The sequence below is a fragment of the Rhamphochromis longiceps genome, linkage group LG12 (assembly GCF_057381845.1).
Source record: "Rhamphochromis longiceps isolate RC_006_pf linkage group LG12, R_longiceps_female_GT1.1, whole genome shotgun sequence".
NCBI lineage: Eukaryota > Metazoa > Chordata > Actinopteri > Cichliformes > Cichlidae > Rhamphochromis > Rhamphochromis longiceps.
The window spans coordinates 35,189,311-35,203,294 of NC_140568.1; the positions used below are offsets into that span (position 1 = coordinate 35,189,311).

Consider the following 13,984-nt stretch of genomic DNA (forward strand, 5'->3'; position numbering starts at 1 on the left):
CAAGCTTCCTCCACCTGACACTTCTCCCCCACATTCGCTCGTTATGAAGAGCCAAGCGTCAAAAATGGTTAAAATGAGTCACATCTGAGTTGATATGACAGAAATAACTGCTCAGACTTAAGAAAATGTGGTTCATCAAAGACATGCAGTATAGCATATGTATATGTATGTGTATAGCATAGAAAAGACCAGAAATACTTTTTCTCCTCCTTTGCTTCTTTCACATAGATTTAAATTGAGTCACACAGGACTACATGACTGGTAAATCAGAATAGATTCCTCATTACAGTCACATGAGCACTTAAGCTGTCGATTGCTTTTTTCCATTAACATTTCTGCATGAATTCTGGAGAAAAAAAAGACCAAAAGAAACAAAAACAGGTGCTGTACAGCCTGAGAGATATTGAAACTATTGACTCAGAACTTTACTCAGCCCATATTATAAACACCTAAAATAAACAAAGAAAGTAGTTGATTAGATTCACCAAACAGTCGCATCCACTAAATGTAAAAAATACTTTTATTATAGACTCATACAGTAGTTACAAAATCCTGAGGAGCAATTGCGCACATAAGCTTGTCTGAGGCACCACTAGGTGACAGAACAGGATAAAATGGTGAATGCTACTCTGATCTGATAATCAAATCCAAAATATTATAAAGAAATGCTAAAACGAAATAAGGACACATGCTTAAAATATAAAGATCCATTTGGTACAGTTGAGAAATAAAAAGCTTAAATAGCTACATATACTAAAAAAAAAGAAAAAAAGAAATACTATATTCTCTATGTCTTAGAGTCATTTACATGCAGCTCAATAGTCACTGGAGCGAGTTGTAGCCTCCCTCAGTAGTGCATAATTCACAGAAAACAGAAAAAGCAGACTGACCTGCCAAAACAGTGTTTAACGTCACCATGACTCTTTAAGTAAACAGAAGCCACCAGCAGACCGTAAAGCTGAGGAGGCACATGTGGCTCATCCATTTAGTTTAGCCAATGTCCATGAAATTTAAAATCCAAGATAACAGAACAGCTGCCAGATATCGTCCATGTCTTCACATAGAAGCTCTCTGATGTACTCTTACCCTCAACTTGTTGTGTTTTCTGGAGAGAAAAAAAACGAGACAACCAACACAAATGAGTGTGTTTGCATGCAATAAAGCAGTGAAATGGAATAGGTGCTTATCAAGAAATGGGGCACAATTTGTGTTTTTGTGACGAGCTCAGATACAAAGTTCAGACGTGTGACCCCTAAAAGCAGGTGAACAAACTGCTGTTTGCTCGACTACAGTGTCAACAAGATCCAACAGAAGCTTCGGCAAAATCAAGTTTCAACTTGCACCCGTTCCTTACCGTTGTGGCGGTGACACCATACACTTCCACAGAATAGCATACAGTCCAAGCAAAAAGGCGATGAACAATGCGGCTGCAATGGAACCTAAAAAGCACAAAAACATTCATGTTTTACAAATTCATTCATATCATGCATTAGCACTTAAATCTCTAAGGGAAGCGTCGTACGATATGCTGCTTCTGTAATATCTGACAAGCATGCATAATTTGTTTACATGCTTTTATTACTGAATTCATCTGTTCTTAAACAGATAATAAAAACTGTTATATGGCTCTATATGCTCATATACACACTCCTCATTTCCCTATCTATTTGCTTAATAGTATTAAAAGAAAGATTCACTCTGCAAGAAAAAACAAGACGAATCCTGTTTAGCACTTCGTGCATTTCTTTTGCCACTTCTTAGACCTCTAATCTCTTATGATACAAAGACAATATAAAGTGCAGTTATAAATTCTGGGACTCCACCCACAAAACCTGAACATCGATGCTGTAATTCCTTATCTGACTCACGATCCATCACAATTCACAGGTTACTGCAGTGTGTAAAGTACACAGAGAACTTGATGAGTTTTCTTGTCATTGGTTGGCTCTACTTCACAATGAGTGTGAATAAGAGAAGGACCCTCGCAAACAATCATATCAATTTAGGAATATTATGATTACAGAGACGCACTTAACACATCAACATGTCGCAGCATTGACCATATGACCAGATCCTAATAGAATGGTGACAGGAAAGTCACCAAAAAAAAAAGGAAAAAAAAAAAAAAGGTGTGAAATGACAAATATAAACTTGACCTTGAGGACAGTTTGGGTGAAAACCCTTTAGCTGGTCGGTGTGTGTAGGTTTTACAAAAATCTTAAAAATACTCTAGAAGTGCCGATTCTTGTAAACTGTAAACAGATGGATGAAAATACCTTACCATAGCATGGTGTTAAAAAAATAATATAAAAATCCTTTAGTTAAATTTGCCCCCTCCCCTTCATGAGCATCTTTCTTTTCTGCATCTCAGTGCACAGCTTTTCCTCCAGTGTGTCAAATTGGTAGCGTGTTGACTTGGATTTTTGTTTCAGGGAAGCGGCCTGCCTGCAGACCAGACCTTTTATCACTTTAAAATATTTAGTGCATCATGAAACAAACAGTTTGAAAAGAAGAACCAGAACTGCTGAGCAGCTAGAATCCTACATCAGACAACAGAAGGAAAGTCCTCTCACAAACGTCCAGCAGCTGGTCTCCTCTGTTCCCAGATGTTTACAGAGCGCTGTTTAAAAAAAAAAAAAAAAAAAAAAACAAAACCCAAAAAACCCCCCAAAAAACCAAAGAAACCACATCTCAACTTTTTTGAGATGTGTTGCTACCACCAAAGTCAAAATTCCATTTTGTTTTTACATCGCATCTCAACTTTTTGGATTTGGAGTTGTTGTGTTAATGGATAACACAACAAGAGGATGCTTCAGGTCATGCATTTATCCTGATACGCTAAGAAACCTGAAGTCATCATCTTAAAACTGCTATTTGTCTCTCCGGGCTGTAGCTACAGAATCAGCTCTCATTACCAGGGTTGATCCTTTGCCACATAAGTTGATGTTTGCTCTGTGCACAATGGGCCTTCCAGGCAGCGATGTTTAAAAAACAAACAAACAAACAAACAAAAAAAACCCTCCAGATACACAAGGAAATGACTGAAGGAGAGAGACATCAAATTTACATCAGGTAGGTTTTTTATTTTTATGACCACTGTCCCTAAAATGTATGACTGCACCTAATAATAATGATGGGATTTCATTCGACTTTCAAGTTCTGGGTGTTTGATCCTCTTCACTTACACTTATCTCAAACATCAGATAAAAAGTGTACCACAAACTTTGCTTACAGAAGCGCAGTTTACTTAAGATGTGCTATATGCTCTTTTTTTTTTTAGCCCTCTAAAGTTTTGAACTTTAAAACAACTTTTAAGTTTGAATTCTCTGGTCAAGCATACGCATACTTCAACGGCGAAACACGTCCGGTCACACCGACAGGAGCTCCATGAGCAAACAGCAACATGACAACAAGAGCAATCTAAAGTCACAGGGGTGCAAAGCTTATTTAGCACAAGGGTCCGAAGATAAGAGAAAAATCTGCCTCCGTGTCTCAACAAAACCATGCAGGATATCAAAAAGGTCATATACAAACACAAACTCACACACAGCACAACAGCAAAGCATCATATTTGTGTTTATGGCTCATTCAATAAATATAGCCCTAAACAATTTGACCAAAGTCAGACAGTATTTTGCAGTCACACTCCTAAAATAACTGTAAAGTGTTTCTAAGGTGTTTTCGAGCTTGGCTGACTGTTGGTTGTGTAACTTGATTCGGTTTATTTTCAGTCTCGACTCTCTGGGAGAAACAGGCATTTTTGTTAGTTGTTGACTGAAGGTGGTCCATTTCACGTTTTCTCTCTCTCTTTGCAACAGGCCCTACATGGTGTAGAAAAACTTAATTTTAGACAAAAATTATGCTCACCTGGGATCATTCCATTAGTAAAAGTAGGAGAGTCCTTTGAGTTGGGATGAGTGGCAGCTGCAGTAGAAACTTTACAAGGAAGAAAACAGAAATACATGAATCCACAGCTAAAAAAAAAGTCTATTTAAGATATATACTTGCCTGCGTAACAAATGTAAAAATATGACACAGTATTTTAAATTTTTACTTAAAAGTTCCATGTGAATGTAAAGGACATAAACAACATTGAATTAACACTGAATAAATAACATAATTGTGAAATACTCTGATCGGGATTCAACAATTTTATTCCCAAGCAGCTTTTGCTGTGATGCTGGTGAAACTGTGTCAGTTAAAGATTCAAATCTACACAGTGCTCACACTGCTGCAATACACATGCTTCCTTCTCAGTGAGCACACTTTTTTACTACATGAACAGTTCCAGAAGCAGTTGGTTGATCCTCACTGTCTCCATTAAAATCAGAAACACCCCTTTCGTGTAATCCATACCCACAGTTGTTGCATAACACAGTAAATAATTTGCATTTTTGTGCAAGTTATTGCTATGCGTTCGTGTTGAGCAGAGACTATTGGGCGTCACTGAAACTGTGCCATGTTGTTTTTTTGCTCCCTATAAATAGAATGGACTGAATGGAATTCACCTGAAGTGAATTTATTGGATTCTTTCATCGAGTTTCAGGTAGTTAAGGCACTTTTTGGTGGAGTTACTATCCACGCATAATACCGTGCCTAAAATGAAAACACTACAAAATATTGCAGCATCTCTTTCATTCTGTTATCTTGGGACTCTTCTGGTGAACTTACGATTCCAACCCAAGAGGAAGAAGACAGGTATGAGAAAACCTCAAGGAAGAGATAAGACCTACCATTGCTCTGCTGCACCGCATGTGACAACTGCTCCCCGAGATCTCGGTCGACCATCTGAAAGTGCAAGCAAAACATTCGGGTTTGAACACAAGAGTGCTGCCTACACACACACACTTTTAACTCGCCTTCTTTGTTAAAAACGTGTACATCTAACGTGTGTTACAGCAGATGTAGGAACTTGCTGCAGGAAGTTAAGGTGAAAAATCGGAGCGTTTGGGGGGCATCGACAGGCACAAAGGTAAGAGAATGTCCAAGAAAATGTAAAACGTGTGCGCCAGAGCAACGCTTGAGCGTGTGAATCTACTTACAGCCAAACAGAACAGGAACAGGTTACGCTCCCAGTAAAAACAATCAAACAAGCCCGCTTATAAACACGTAAATCAGTACCGTGTAACCGTCGTCAGACAGATCCCGACAGACTTGTTTTTGGTACATTGTCGCTCACAAAACACACAAAAAGCGCTTCCTTCTCACCTTTGAACTATTTCCGTTATTGGTTAGAGCGCTGCTTTTGTTTTTCATCTCCGTCCACATTTTCAGGGCTGTGCGGCCAGACTTCATCAACTCATGCTGTTTTTCTCACCTCAGCGGCGCCCTGAGACGCACCTCTCGTGGTGCGTTCATGTGCTTCTTTTTGAACTCGTACAACAGCGCACACAAGCTTGCTGCTAATTTTCGACGCAGTGTAGAAACGATTAGGCTACATAAGTAAATTGATTCTTATGTGCTCTATAATGCTGTAATATTAAGGAAATGCAACATATACTTGCTTGTTTGTTTATCACTTGGACTAACCTTTGATTAAAAGGGCTCATTGATGCTTAATTTACAATGAAGTGGAACTAATGCCCTCATTATTTTCTGTCATGTATACCGCTACAATGGTTGCTCTTCATATTAAACTTAAGATAATACACTGAGTGTGAATAAGTGTCAGGCTTTGTGTGACGCTGGTGACACACAAAGAGGGAGCCAATTAAAATAAATATAGAAATTAAAATGAAGGAGTTAAAACTGATTGCTTTATTTTTTGGGGCCTACGCCAATGCGTCCTAAAAGATATGAGAATTATTTTAAAATGTAAATCATACAAAGCTGCTCAAGTAGGAGTCCAAGAACGAAATATGAAACTGAGCATAACAACTCCACTTTAAGCCACGCTGCATGGCTACACCATTTTAACATTTCTTTAAAGTTACATTTCCTACAGCAAGTGAAGGAGGCGCCAGATCGGCCCAACTTCCTGCAGGAAGAAAGCAGTCACATATCGCAAAAGTATGCTGATCCAAGATAATTATATTTACAGCAGGACTACTGATTTTCAGTGAGTGTATACAATGTTTTCCTGCCACCACATTCACCCTGATAAACGCACTTCCACTCGGATAGATAAAACAATAAGGACATGGGACACAGCAAAACACTCGGCTTTTTATCTAAGCAAGATTACATGTTCTGCAAACAGTGTTTGAACAAGTCAGTGTTCCAAAAACAAAACGTTAACACAGACAGAAAATTCATTTATTATCAGAAGTCTCCGTTTTGAATTTGAAGACCACATCTTGACCAAAATATGTTTAATGCAGACCGTTTAATACACTGGTCAGAGTAAGACCTGACCTGCAAATAGCCACAGCATAACTCCACAGATCAGACAGACAATCAAATTCAACTTGTTAATTGGAAAATTGCAGGGGGAAAAAAGAAAGAAAAAGAAAGAAATTAAACAAATTTGCCAGAAACAACCCTGGACAACCTTCATATGGGAATTAGTCATATGAATAGAATATACACAAAAGTTAATTTATGAGAAATATTTGTTTTTCTCTCCATTAAAGAGAATCACACAAACAGTCTGCAGATATTGCACAAAGGTTTACACTGTAAAAGCAGAAAGAGCAACTCCAGATCACACATACAAACCTCAGCGCACGCACACACACACACACACACACAGCATTAATAGAGCCTGAAGCCGGATGGTATATTTCACAAAAAAATCACTCACACTCACAGACACACACATACAACAGACAAGAGCATGGAGAAACATCTAAAATGCACAACCAAAGGCATATCTTCCTGAAGAATGAACTTTCTACCCCTACCACCAAAGGAAAAAACAAAGCTCCTCTAGTCAAACCGCGTCGGTCATGGAGTGTCTTAAAGTAAGTGGGGTCTAAAATATTAGTCAACAATTGTTTGTTCTCACTTTAAACTTAATTTAATCAAAACTTGACCAGCACACAAAAACAGGGCAGAGAGTGCATGAGCACCTGAGGTTACCCAGAATCACCATTGTCAAAAAAAAAAAAAAAAAAAAAGGGTGGTAAAATGCCAGTGATCCCAGAGGGATTACAGACAGATGTACAAGTCGTCCAAACACAAAAACCTGATTAAGTGTTGTGTGTGGGATATCAGTATGGAAGCATGGCTACGGTACACATCGTAAATGAGTGCAAACACGGCAGCGGGTTTCATGTTAGTCACACTGTAATAAGGCTGCATCTATGGCAAACATCGTTATACATTTTATATCTAATCTCCGACTTCTCATTAGCTTCAAGCATTTTCATCATCACTTAACAAAGCAGTTATCCAAAGTGGGAATGTTAACGATTTCAACAAGAAAGAAATTATGTAACCGAACCCTGTACAGAAGAGAAGTTTAAAAATCTCTGTCTAAGCAGCTATCACATGTCAAAACAGCAATCTGCTGTCTTGGCTCATTTTAGAGTATTTCTACTGACCTCAGCACTGAGGTTCATGAAACCATAAAGTGAATGAGCAGGGCCACCTTGTGGGCACAGAAGGACTGAACTGCAATGCTGACACGCCGAATGAACAGAGATAAGACTGTGGGATTGTCAGAGTTGCCATGAAGCAGTAGCACAACCATGGTTAATACTACTTCGAATTTTAAGAGTGGAGACCAGACAGTCAAGATCTGATTCAATCAAAATAACATTAAATGGTTTGAAGACATTTTAACGACACATCACCAATACACGACGTCACACTTATGTCTCCGGCTGGTACTGAAAAACTGCACAGATGTTTACCTTTTCAATGGTTAAAAATAATTCATGTTACTTTTCCCCCCTGACCAAACCCCATCACTCCTTCAGCCCCCATCAGTCACAATCCGCAGAGGTCGCATTTCAGACTGGCCATCCTTTCTTGCTCTCTTCTCGGTGTCCCATCTTGGATTTGACGGCCCCTGAACTGTCTTGGTTGAGAGCTGGTGGCAGGTGGATGATGGGAGTTGTAGGAAAAGCAGAAAGGCAGAGATAGAGAGGCATGTCCAAGAAGGACGAGGCAGCGACATCACATGATTTCACAGCAAGAGTTCTGTTTCCGTGCCTGAAGGTTAAACACAAACAAATATGCAAATAATTTGCCCTGCTTAGTAAATTCAGCGCACAGTCTTGAAATTTAGCATAATGTCAATAAGGTCAGTCATTCAAACTTACAGTCTTGTAGAAGGCTTTAGACTGGTTTCCCAGATGCTCCGACTTTGCCACAAGATCATCCAGTTTCTCTCCTCTTTCCAGCAGACTTTCCATGGTGTTGTGCTGCAGACAACAAAATATTTATTTATGAAACAACAGAAACACTACAACTTTGCTTTAGTTAAATAGATTGCCCAATATGGTTAAAAATTGCAGTTAATAAGAGAAAGTTGCCTTTCAATCCATTACATTTTGTCAGATGACAGGATAACATAAAGTCCAAATGCAAACCTTTCCAATCCTTGCCAATCTGAACCCTATGCTATAAAGCGAGTTCAACATACCCAGGGTATGTCTAACTCCAGAGAAGTTAATAAATGTCTAAAGAACATAAAAATGTGAATGTAAAAGGAACAAAAAAAAATGCGTTTTTGTGCTTCATTCCTAAGTTTTAGTAAGGTATAAGTTGTGATGGCTTTTCCATCTGCATTCCAGAGGGATAAGGAATAACTATGAACACATCTGATTTCTGAAGTAATTGAAAGCATGTATTAAAAAGTTTTTTTAAGAGTCCATCATCTCTTTCTGTGTTCTCATGCAATGCAAAATTTGAGTATAAATTAATGTGGACACTTCTCTACTTTGATTTATGTATGAACGGTGGTTTACCAAAATGATCTTTGTCTCATCCAGCTCTGCCTGCACTTTGGTCATTGCATCAGCTTCCCTGGGGTTCTGTGGATAAATACAAAAATACAACCAGCTATCAAGTAGATGCATTTCGCACTATACAAGTAAATTCTGCCAAATGATGTGAGAATCTGGTGATTATGGAGTCCTTCTGATATTGTTTTAAAATCACACAAACAGTCTAGTTGCAGTCATACACTATCAGATCTTTCGTTAAAATAAATTCTGAGAAGTAAACCAAACTGACCTGGTATTTAGAGAGGTGAATGTCAAGGGCTTTGTAGTTAATGGTGTCAGGATTACCAGAAGGCCAGTCTATACTGTCCACTTGCCTAGAGAACTCCTCTAATACCTAAAAAACAAAACAAAACAATGTCAATATTGAAATCACAACAACAAGTCTCATAATATATATATATATATATATATTTTAAAAAATATATATATAAACCACCTTGTCAAGCAATGTGAAACAGACTCTCTGTGGATATTCAGTATCTGCGATGACTACAGCACCCAAATTGTCATTTCTCACATACACATGGCACAGGTACTCTGAAAAGAAAAAAAAACAAAGGAGCAAGGTGTGTTGTTATCAGAACAATTTTCACCCGATCTTATTGTACAGGAAAACTACTGTGTCTACTGGTGCATTGAAGAAGGGCCAAAGAATAAAAAAACTTATTAAAATACAACTTAGCAAAATGTTCTCCATAAGACTCCCAAAATAAAAACAAACAACACACACTGATTATGAAGCATAATTCTGTAATGACATTTGCTAAAGTCCATGTCACATGATATGATGATTCAGCCTGCATGAAATTGAAGAGAGGAAAAGCAGTCTGTGTACTCCAGGAACAAGGAAATGTTTAGCATCATTGTTTTGAGACAGCTTACATTTTACTTTATTATCTCCAACTGTTTAAACTTGACTTAAAATGTCCATTTTCAGGCCAGAGAACATGTTACAGCCCCATCACAATTTCCCAGTCAAACATCAAATCACTTTTAAGCAGAAATCTCCTTCTGCCCTGCTGTGACACAGGACACTGCAGGAAGTAATTTCTTTATGATATTACAAATCACAACTGTTATATATCAAATTATTTTTCTTGTCCTTTGAGATCTGTGATAGTCTTTAGTTATCCATGTAAGCGGCTAATGTGCAGCCTTTTATACCAATACCACTGTAAGAGGATACTTGGCAAAAGGTTACCCTGAATCTGTAGGGTCCTCTCTGATGCAACAGCACTAATCACTGCATCACAGGGCCACACCTAAAACACTCTAAATCTGTTTACCTTGTTCTTTGACAGAGGCACGGGTTCCTTGAGATGTTCGTTCAACAATCAAGGCACTGGTGAAGGTCATGAACTCCTGAATGCTAAACAAACCAAAGCAATACTTAGTGTAGAGAAGGAAACACTTAAAAATAGTGAAATAAATACTACCCGTGATGTGTGAGGCACGGGTCAGTAAACTACAGTAAAAACTGTTTCGTTTCGTTAGTGAGACGCACCTGGAGCGCTGAAAGAAACTGAAGGAGGACAGGTCGTAGGCCGCTTTGAGAAGATTGGATTTGGTCGCTCCTTTGTAGAGGATGCTGAGACTGTAGAGCTTCATATTGCCACCGGTTCGTGTGTCAGTTACACAGTCCTGATAACACAAAAACAATCACATGAGAGCATTATCCTTTATCCGGCTCAGCTAACTAGCTTCCCTGCTAACAAAAAAGGGAAACTTCAACGATGTGAAGCTCGCAGCAAAAGCAGTCGCCGCCTAGATAAAAGCTTGTAGGCTGTTTACTCTCAGCCATAGTCATCTTAGATTAACAATTTTCCCTCCTTACAGATGGGATTAACAGGCTGACTGACGGCGAAAAGCAAAGACTGCAAAGAAGTTGATTCAAGTTTTAAACTTGTCAAGAAAATTACAAAATTTAATCAGATTAGCTCTAGGTGCTATCTACTCTAAGGCAGGCCTCGGCTAACTTACCAGCTAAAACTATCGCAAACCGTCTGATTCCAGTAAAAACAGACAGAAAAAGTCAAATTCCGTATTAAAATAAAACTCGTGGGTATGCACGAAACACGTCCACCAAACTAGTCACAGTATAGTTAGCGCTAACTTAACAGTTTTTAACATGAACTTAAAGTGACCAATCACCACGTCACGGTCCCCAAACGGTGCAATCTGACATTCACTCCGCTGTAAACACGCACACCGCTGTGCTAATAGTTCCGGTTGGTTGCCAGATTCAAAGCGATATTATATCTACCTAATATAAACGTATTTACACGGAGGGAAATCTTAGACACACGGATGGATAACAGTCAGTCTTAAACGGATCATATTTATTTTTCATCTAAGGTACTATGTACATTATTGGATGCAGCAAATCTAATTTTTATCGGTTTAGATTAGCAGGATTATGAGATTGTAATAACTGGTTTAAATGGTGATATGTTTCAACATTTCAACCATATTTATTGATATTTAATGTGCTTTTATACTAATTGTAGAATTATTATTATTATTATTATTATTATTATTATTATTATTATTATGTCCTTAATCTGTAAACAACAACAACAACAACAACAACAACAACAACAACAAAAAAAACCAACAACCCTAAAAGCCCCAAAACTATTTTAACATTCAGCTGTTTTATGGCAACCTCAATTCATGTTTTTTCTGGTAATCTTGCTCCATTTAGCAATTTCCTCCTGGGCATTTAACTCAGTGTAAGTAAGTGTTTTCCATGTCAGATGTGAGCCTGTTATTCATTTCCTTGGTGACACATTGAAATCCTATTGGCATGGAAACCAGTAAGTATTTAGGTGAATCTGATGATCGTCAACTGCACTGAAGGGAGAAATGAGGTTTCTTTTCCTGGAACTAATTTTGTTTGAGTTGAGATACTGTCAGTGAGAAGTTTGCCTACAAACTGGAGGTTGCTTTCATATTTTTCTCCATTTTTGCTTAAAGATGTAAGGATTTATCAATGCAACAAAGGTTTGGTTGGATAATTTATTGTCTTGTTGTTCTTGTTTAACTGACTCTTGGATGGCATACTCATTGCGTGGATATTAACTGGAAGCGCTAACAAGAATGAAGACGTCCATAGGTTTTTGCCTAGAAACAAATGTTTGAATATTTAAAATATGTAGCATTTATGTGTGTAATAAGTAGATACATACGTAGATAGCAAAAATTAATACTACATTTTTTCCCATACATATTCTTTAGGATGTAATTTAGGCTATTTATCAATGAAGGTTTGAGTTTACTGTGTGTAAGAGTTAAGACAAATTCTTTTTGTTTTTATACTTTCTGCCAAAAGTATCTGCGAGAATGAAGAAATTTCCAAAAGTTATTTAAGATATTTAGGACGCCTGCAGATTTTATTTTTCTGTTTAAAACTTTGAAAGTAGAAAAACTGCAGATATGTAAATGTGGTTTCAAGCTGCTGCTGAGCATTATGTAGACCAAATGCTGGGGACATAATAATGGTTGGGCCTTTCATGCACCTATGCCGAGGCAAAACACCATAGGAGCAACAACTTGGGAATCATCAAAACTCCTAAAGGGAGGGAACCTCCACCTCCAACACTAATGGTCAGCAGGACACTTGGGATTTAATCATCATTGTAATACGATGGAAAAGGTAAAGAAGTAGTTCTTTGTTTGTTTTTAAATCTAGCTATCTGCAAAATTTTAATGTGATCAAATAAATTTCTGAACAGATGCATTCCAGATAGATTAATATATGCATAATCATGACAGTAAACTAAAGAGGTACACAGGAAAAGTCACAAATTGTGTTTGCCATATTACATGATGCACTGACTTTTAGAAGAAGGGTATAGCTACAGTATAGTTCTCAATTCAATGATATTGATATCAATGATATGATATTATACTATAAATGGACTATTAATGGCAAAAGGTAAATAAATGCATGACTATCTTCTAAGTATCTGTTGTATCATGGCTACAGTTGGATACAGAAAACAGGATAAGACGGAGCTAAAATATTTCCATTTCCTTGCACTAATTTTTTGATGAACATGGTTAAACAAATGAATTGTCCTTGATGTACAGTTTGTAGTAATACACTATAACGCTACAGATCTTTGTGTTTCTTTTCGTGTAATCGAACAACACAGTTGCTTCAGTCTCTGAAGTTTACTTTGCGAGAGACAGCTGGAGATCCATTCAGGCAGGCTTCTGTGCAAACAGGCCACATGTTAAATTAACTGGATAATCATCTATTGACAAGCACTTGGCACACATTCAATTTCTCCCTGTAAATGGACACAAACTAAACAAACTGCGTGCGTGTTACAACATGCTTCTAACAATTTCATCGCCCAGCATTATAACCCCCCCCCCCCCCCCCCCCCCTTTAAAATATCATATTGTTTTATTATTAGAATCAGTCAAACACATACCAGCTGGTGAAAATCAAGTAAAAATCAGACAAATCACAAACACATTAGTGCTTCCTCAGTGGCTTTGGCTCAGTTGAATGACACTTGAAGGCAGCAGAAAGAAGACGCACTAAATTTTTCTTCACAGTTAAAAGTATTACAGTGCAGCAACTTCTTGTGAAGGAGAGGTTGGTGAGAATCTGCGGCCAAGCCAGCTGGAATCCAGTGAGTTCCAGCACAGATTTGTTACTGTAAACATAGTTACGATTTTTAGGTATTAATAGCAATATTTGTGTAACATTTTTAGCTTTTGTTGTAACTGCATTTAGTGTAGTGTGTGACCACTGCAGTAAAATAAATTAGTTTTCCTTCATCCCACAAAGTTTTGTTTTTCTGGACGTAGTGTTTTCAGTGGGAGAAACATTTAATCACATATCCAAGTGACTATTTCAGTCTCAACTGACTGCAGCTTTTTCCAACCATTGTTTATCAGTGGTGCTAGTTTCATTATGCAAATGTACTGTTTATATTGCTGGGAAACCTGCATTCAGCTGAGACTGAAGAAGTCACTTGGATGAGTGACGAAACGTCTCTCCCACTGAAAACGTTACGTCCAGATGAACAGAATCAACTTTCTGGGATTTCCTTACCTGGATGATCGAGCATACA

At 37.9% G+C, this 13,984-nt stretch overlaps 2 protein-coding genes across 3 annotated transcripts; both read right to left on the reverse strand.

The window, feature by feature from the left end:
- Positions 1-404: 404 nt before the first annotated feature.
- On the reverse strand, positions 405-5,373 carry LOC146657745 (uncharacterized). The gene is made up of 5 exons (XM_085426060.1): positions 5,209-5,373; positions 4,734-4,788; positions 3,868-3,936; positions 1,355-1,439; positions 405-1,105 (listed from the first exon to the last, which is right to left on the reverse strand). Exons 1-5 carry the CDS (start codon positions 5,293-5,295, stop codon positions 1,057-1,059), a joined length of 345 nt encoding a protein of 114 aa, XP_085282186.1. The 5' UTR covers positions 5,296-5,373; the 3' UTR covers positions 405-1,056.
- A 772-nt stretch (positions 5,374-6,145) lies between these two features.
- ykt6 (YKT6 v-SNARE homolog (S. cerevisiae)) lies at positions 6,146-11,118 on the reverse strand. Of its 2 annotated transcripts, none has more exons than XM_085426062.1 (8): positions 11,046-11,118; positions 10,399-10,535; positions 10,181-10,263; positions 9,331-9,431; positions 9,124-9,228; positions 8,856-8,921; positions 8,208-8,309; positions 6,146-8,097 (listed from the first exon to the last, which is right to left on the reverse strand). In XM_085426062.1, exons 2-8 carry the CDS (start codon positions 10,500-10,502, stop codon positions 8,062-8,064), a joined length of 597 nt encoding a protein of 198 aa, XP_085282188.1. In that variant the 5' UTR covers positions 10,503-10,535; positions 11,046-11,118; the 3' UTR covers positions 6,146-8,061. The 2 variants fall into 2 exon arrangements, with proteins under 2 accessions (XP_085282188.1, XP_085282187.1); XM_085426061.1 differs by having other exon boundaries at positions 10,875-11,087.
- Between the last annotated feature and the right edge of the window lie 2,866 nt (positions 11,119-13,984).

Bases quoted from the DNA above. Each gene is read 5' to 3' on its own strand.
- LOC146657745 (XM_085426060.1), bottom strand. From the start codon at position 5,295: ATGAAGTCTGGCCGCACAGCCCTGAAAATGTGGACGGAGATGAAAAAC. The intron at 4,789-5,208 runs GTGAGAAGGAAG...TTGCACTTTCAG, and splicing joins ATAACGGAAATAGTTCAAAG to ATGGTCGACCGAGATCTCGG. The intron at 3,937-4,733 runs GTAGGTCTTATC...TTCCTTGTAAAG, and splicing joins TGCGGTGCAGCAGAGCAATG to TTTCTACTGCAGCTGCCACT.
- ykt6 (XM_085426062.1), bottom strand. From the start codon at position 10,502: ATGAAGCTCTACAGTCTCAGCATCCTCTACAAAGGAGCGACCAAATCC. The intron at 9,432-10,180 runs GTAAACAGATTT...TTTTCTTTTCAG, and splicing joins TGCCTCTGTCAAAGAACAAG to AGTACCTGTGCCATGTGTAT. The intron at 8,922-9,123 runs GTCAGTTTGGTT...ATTTATCCACAG, and splicing joins TTCACCTCTCTAAATACCAG to AACCCCAGGGAAGCTGATGC.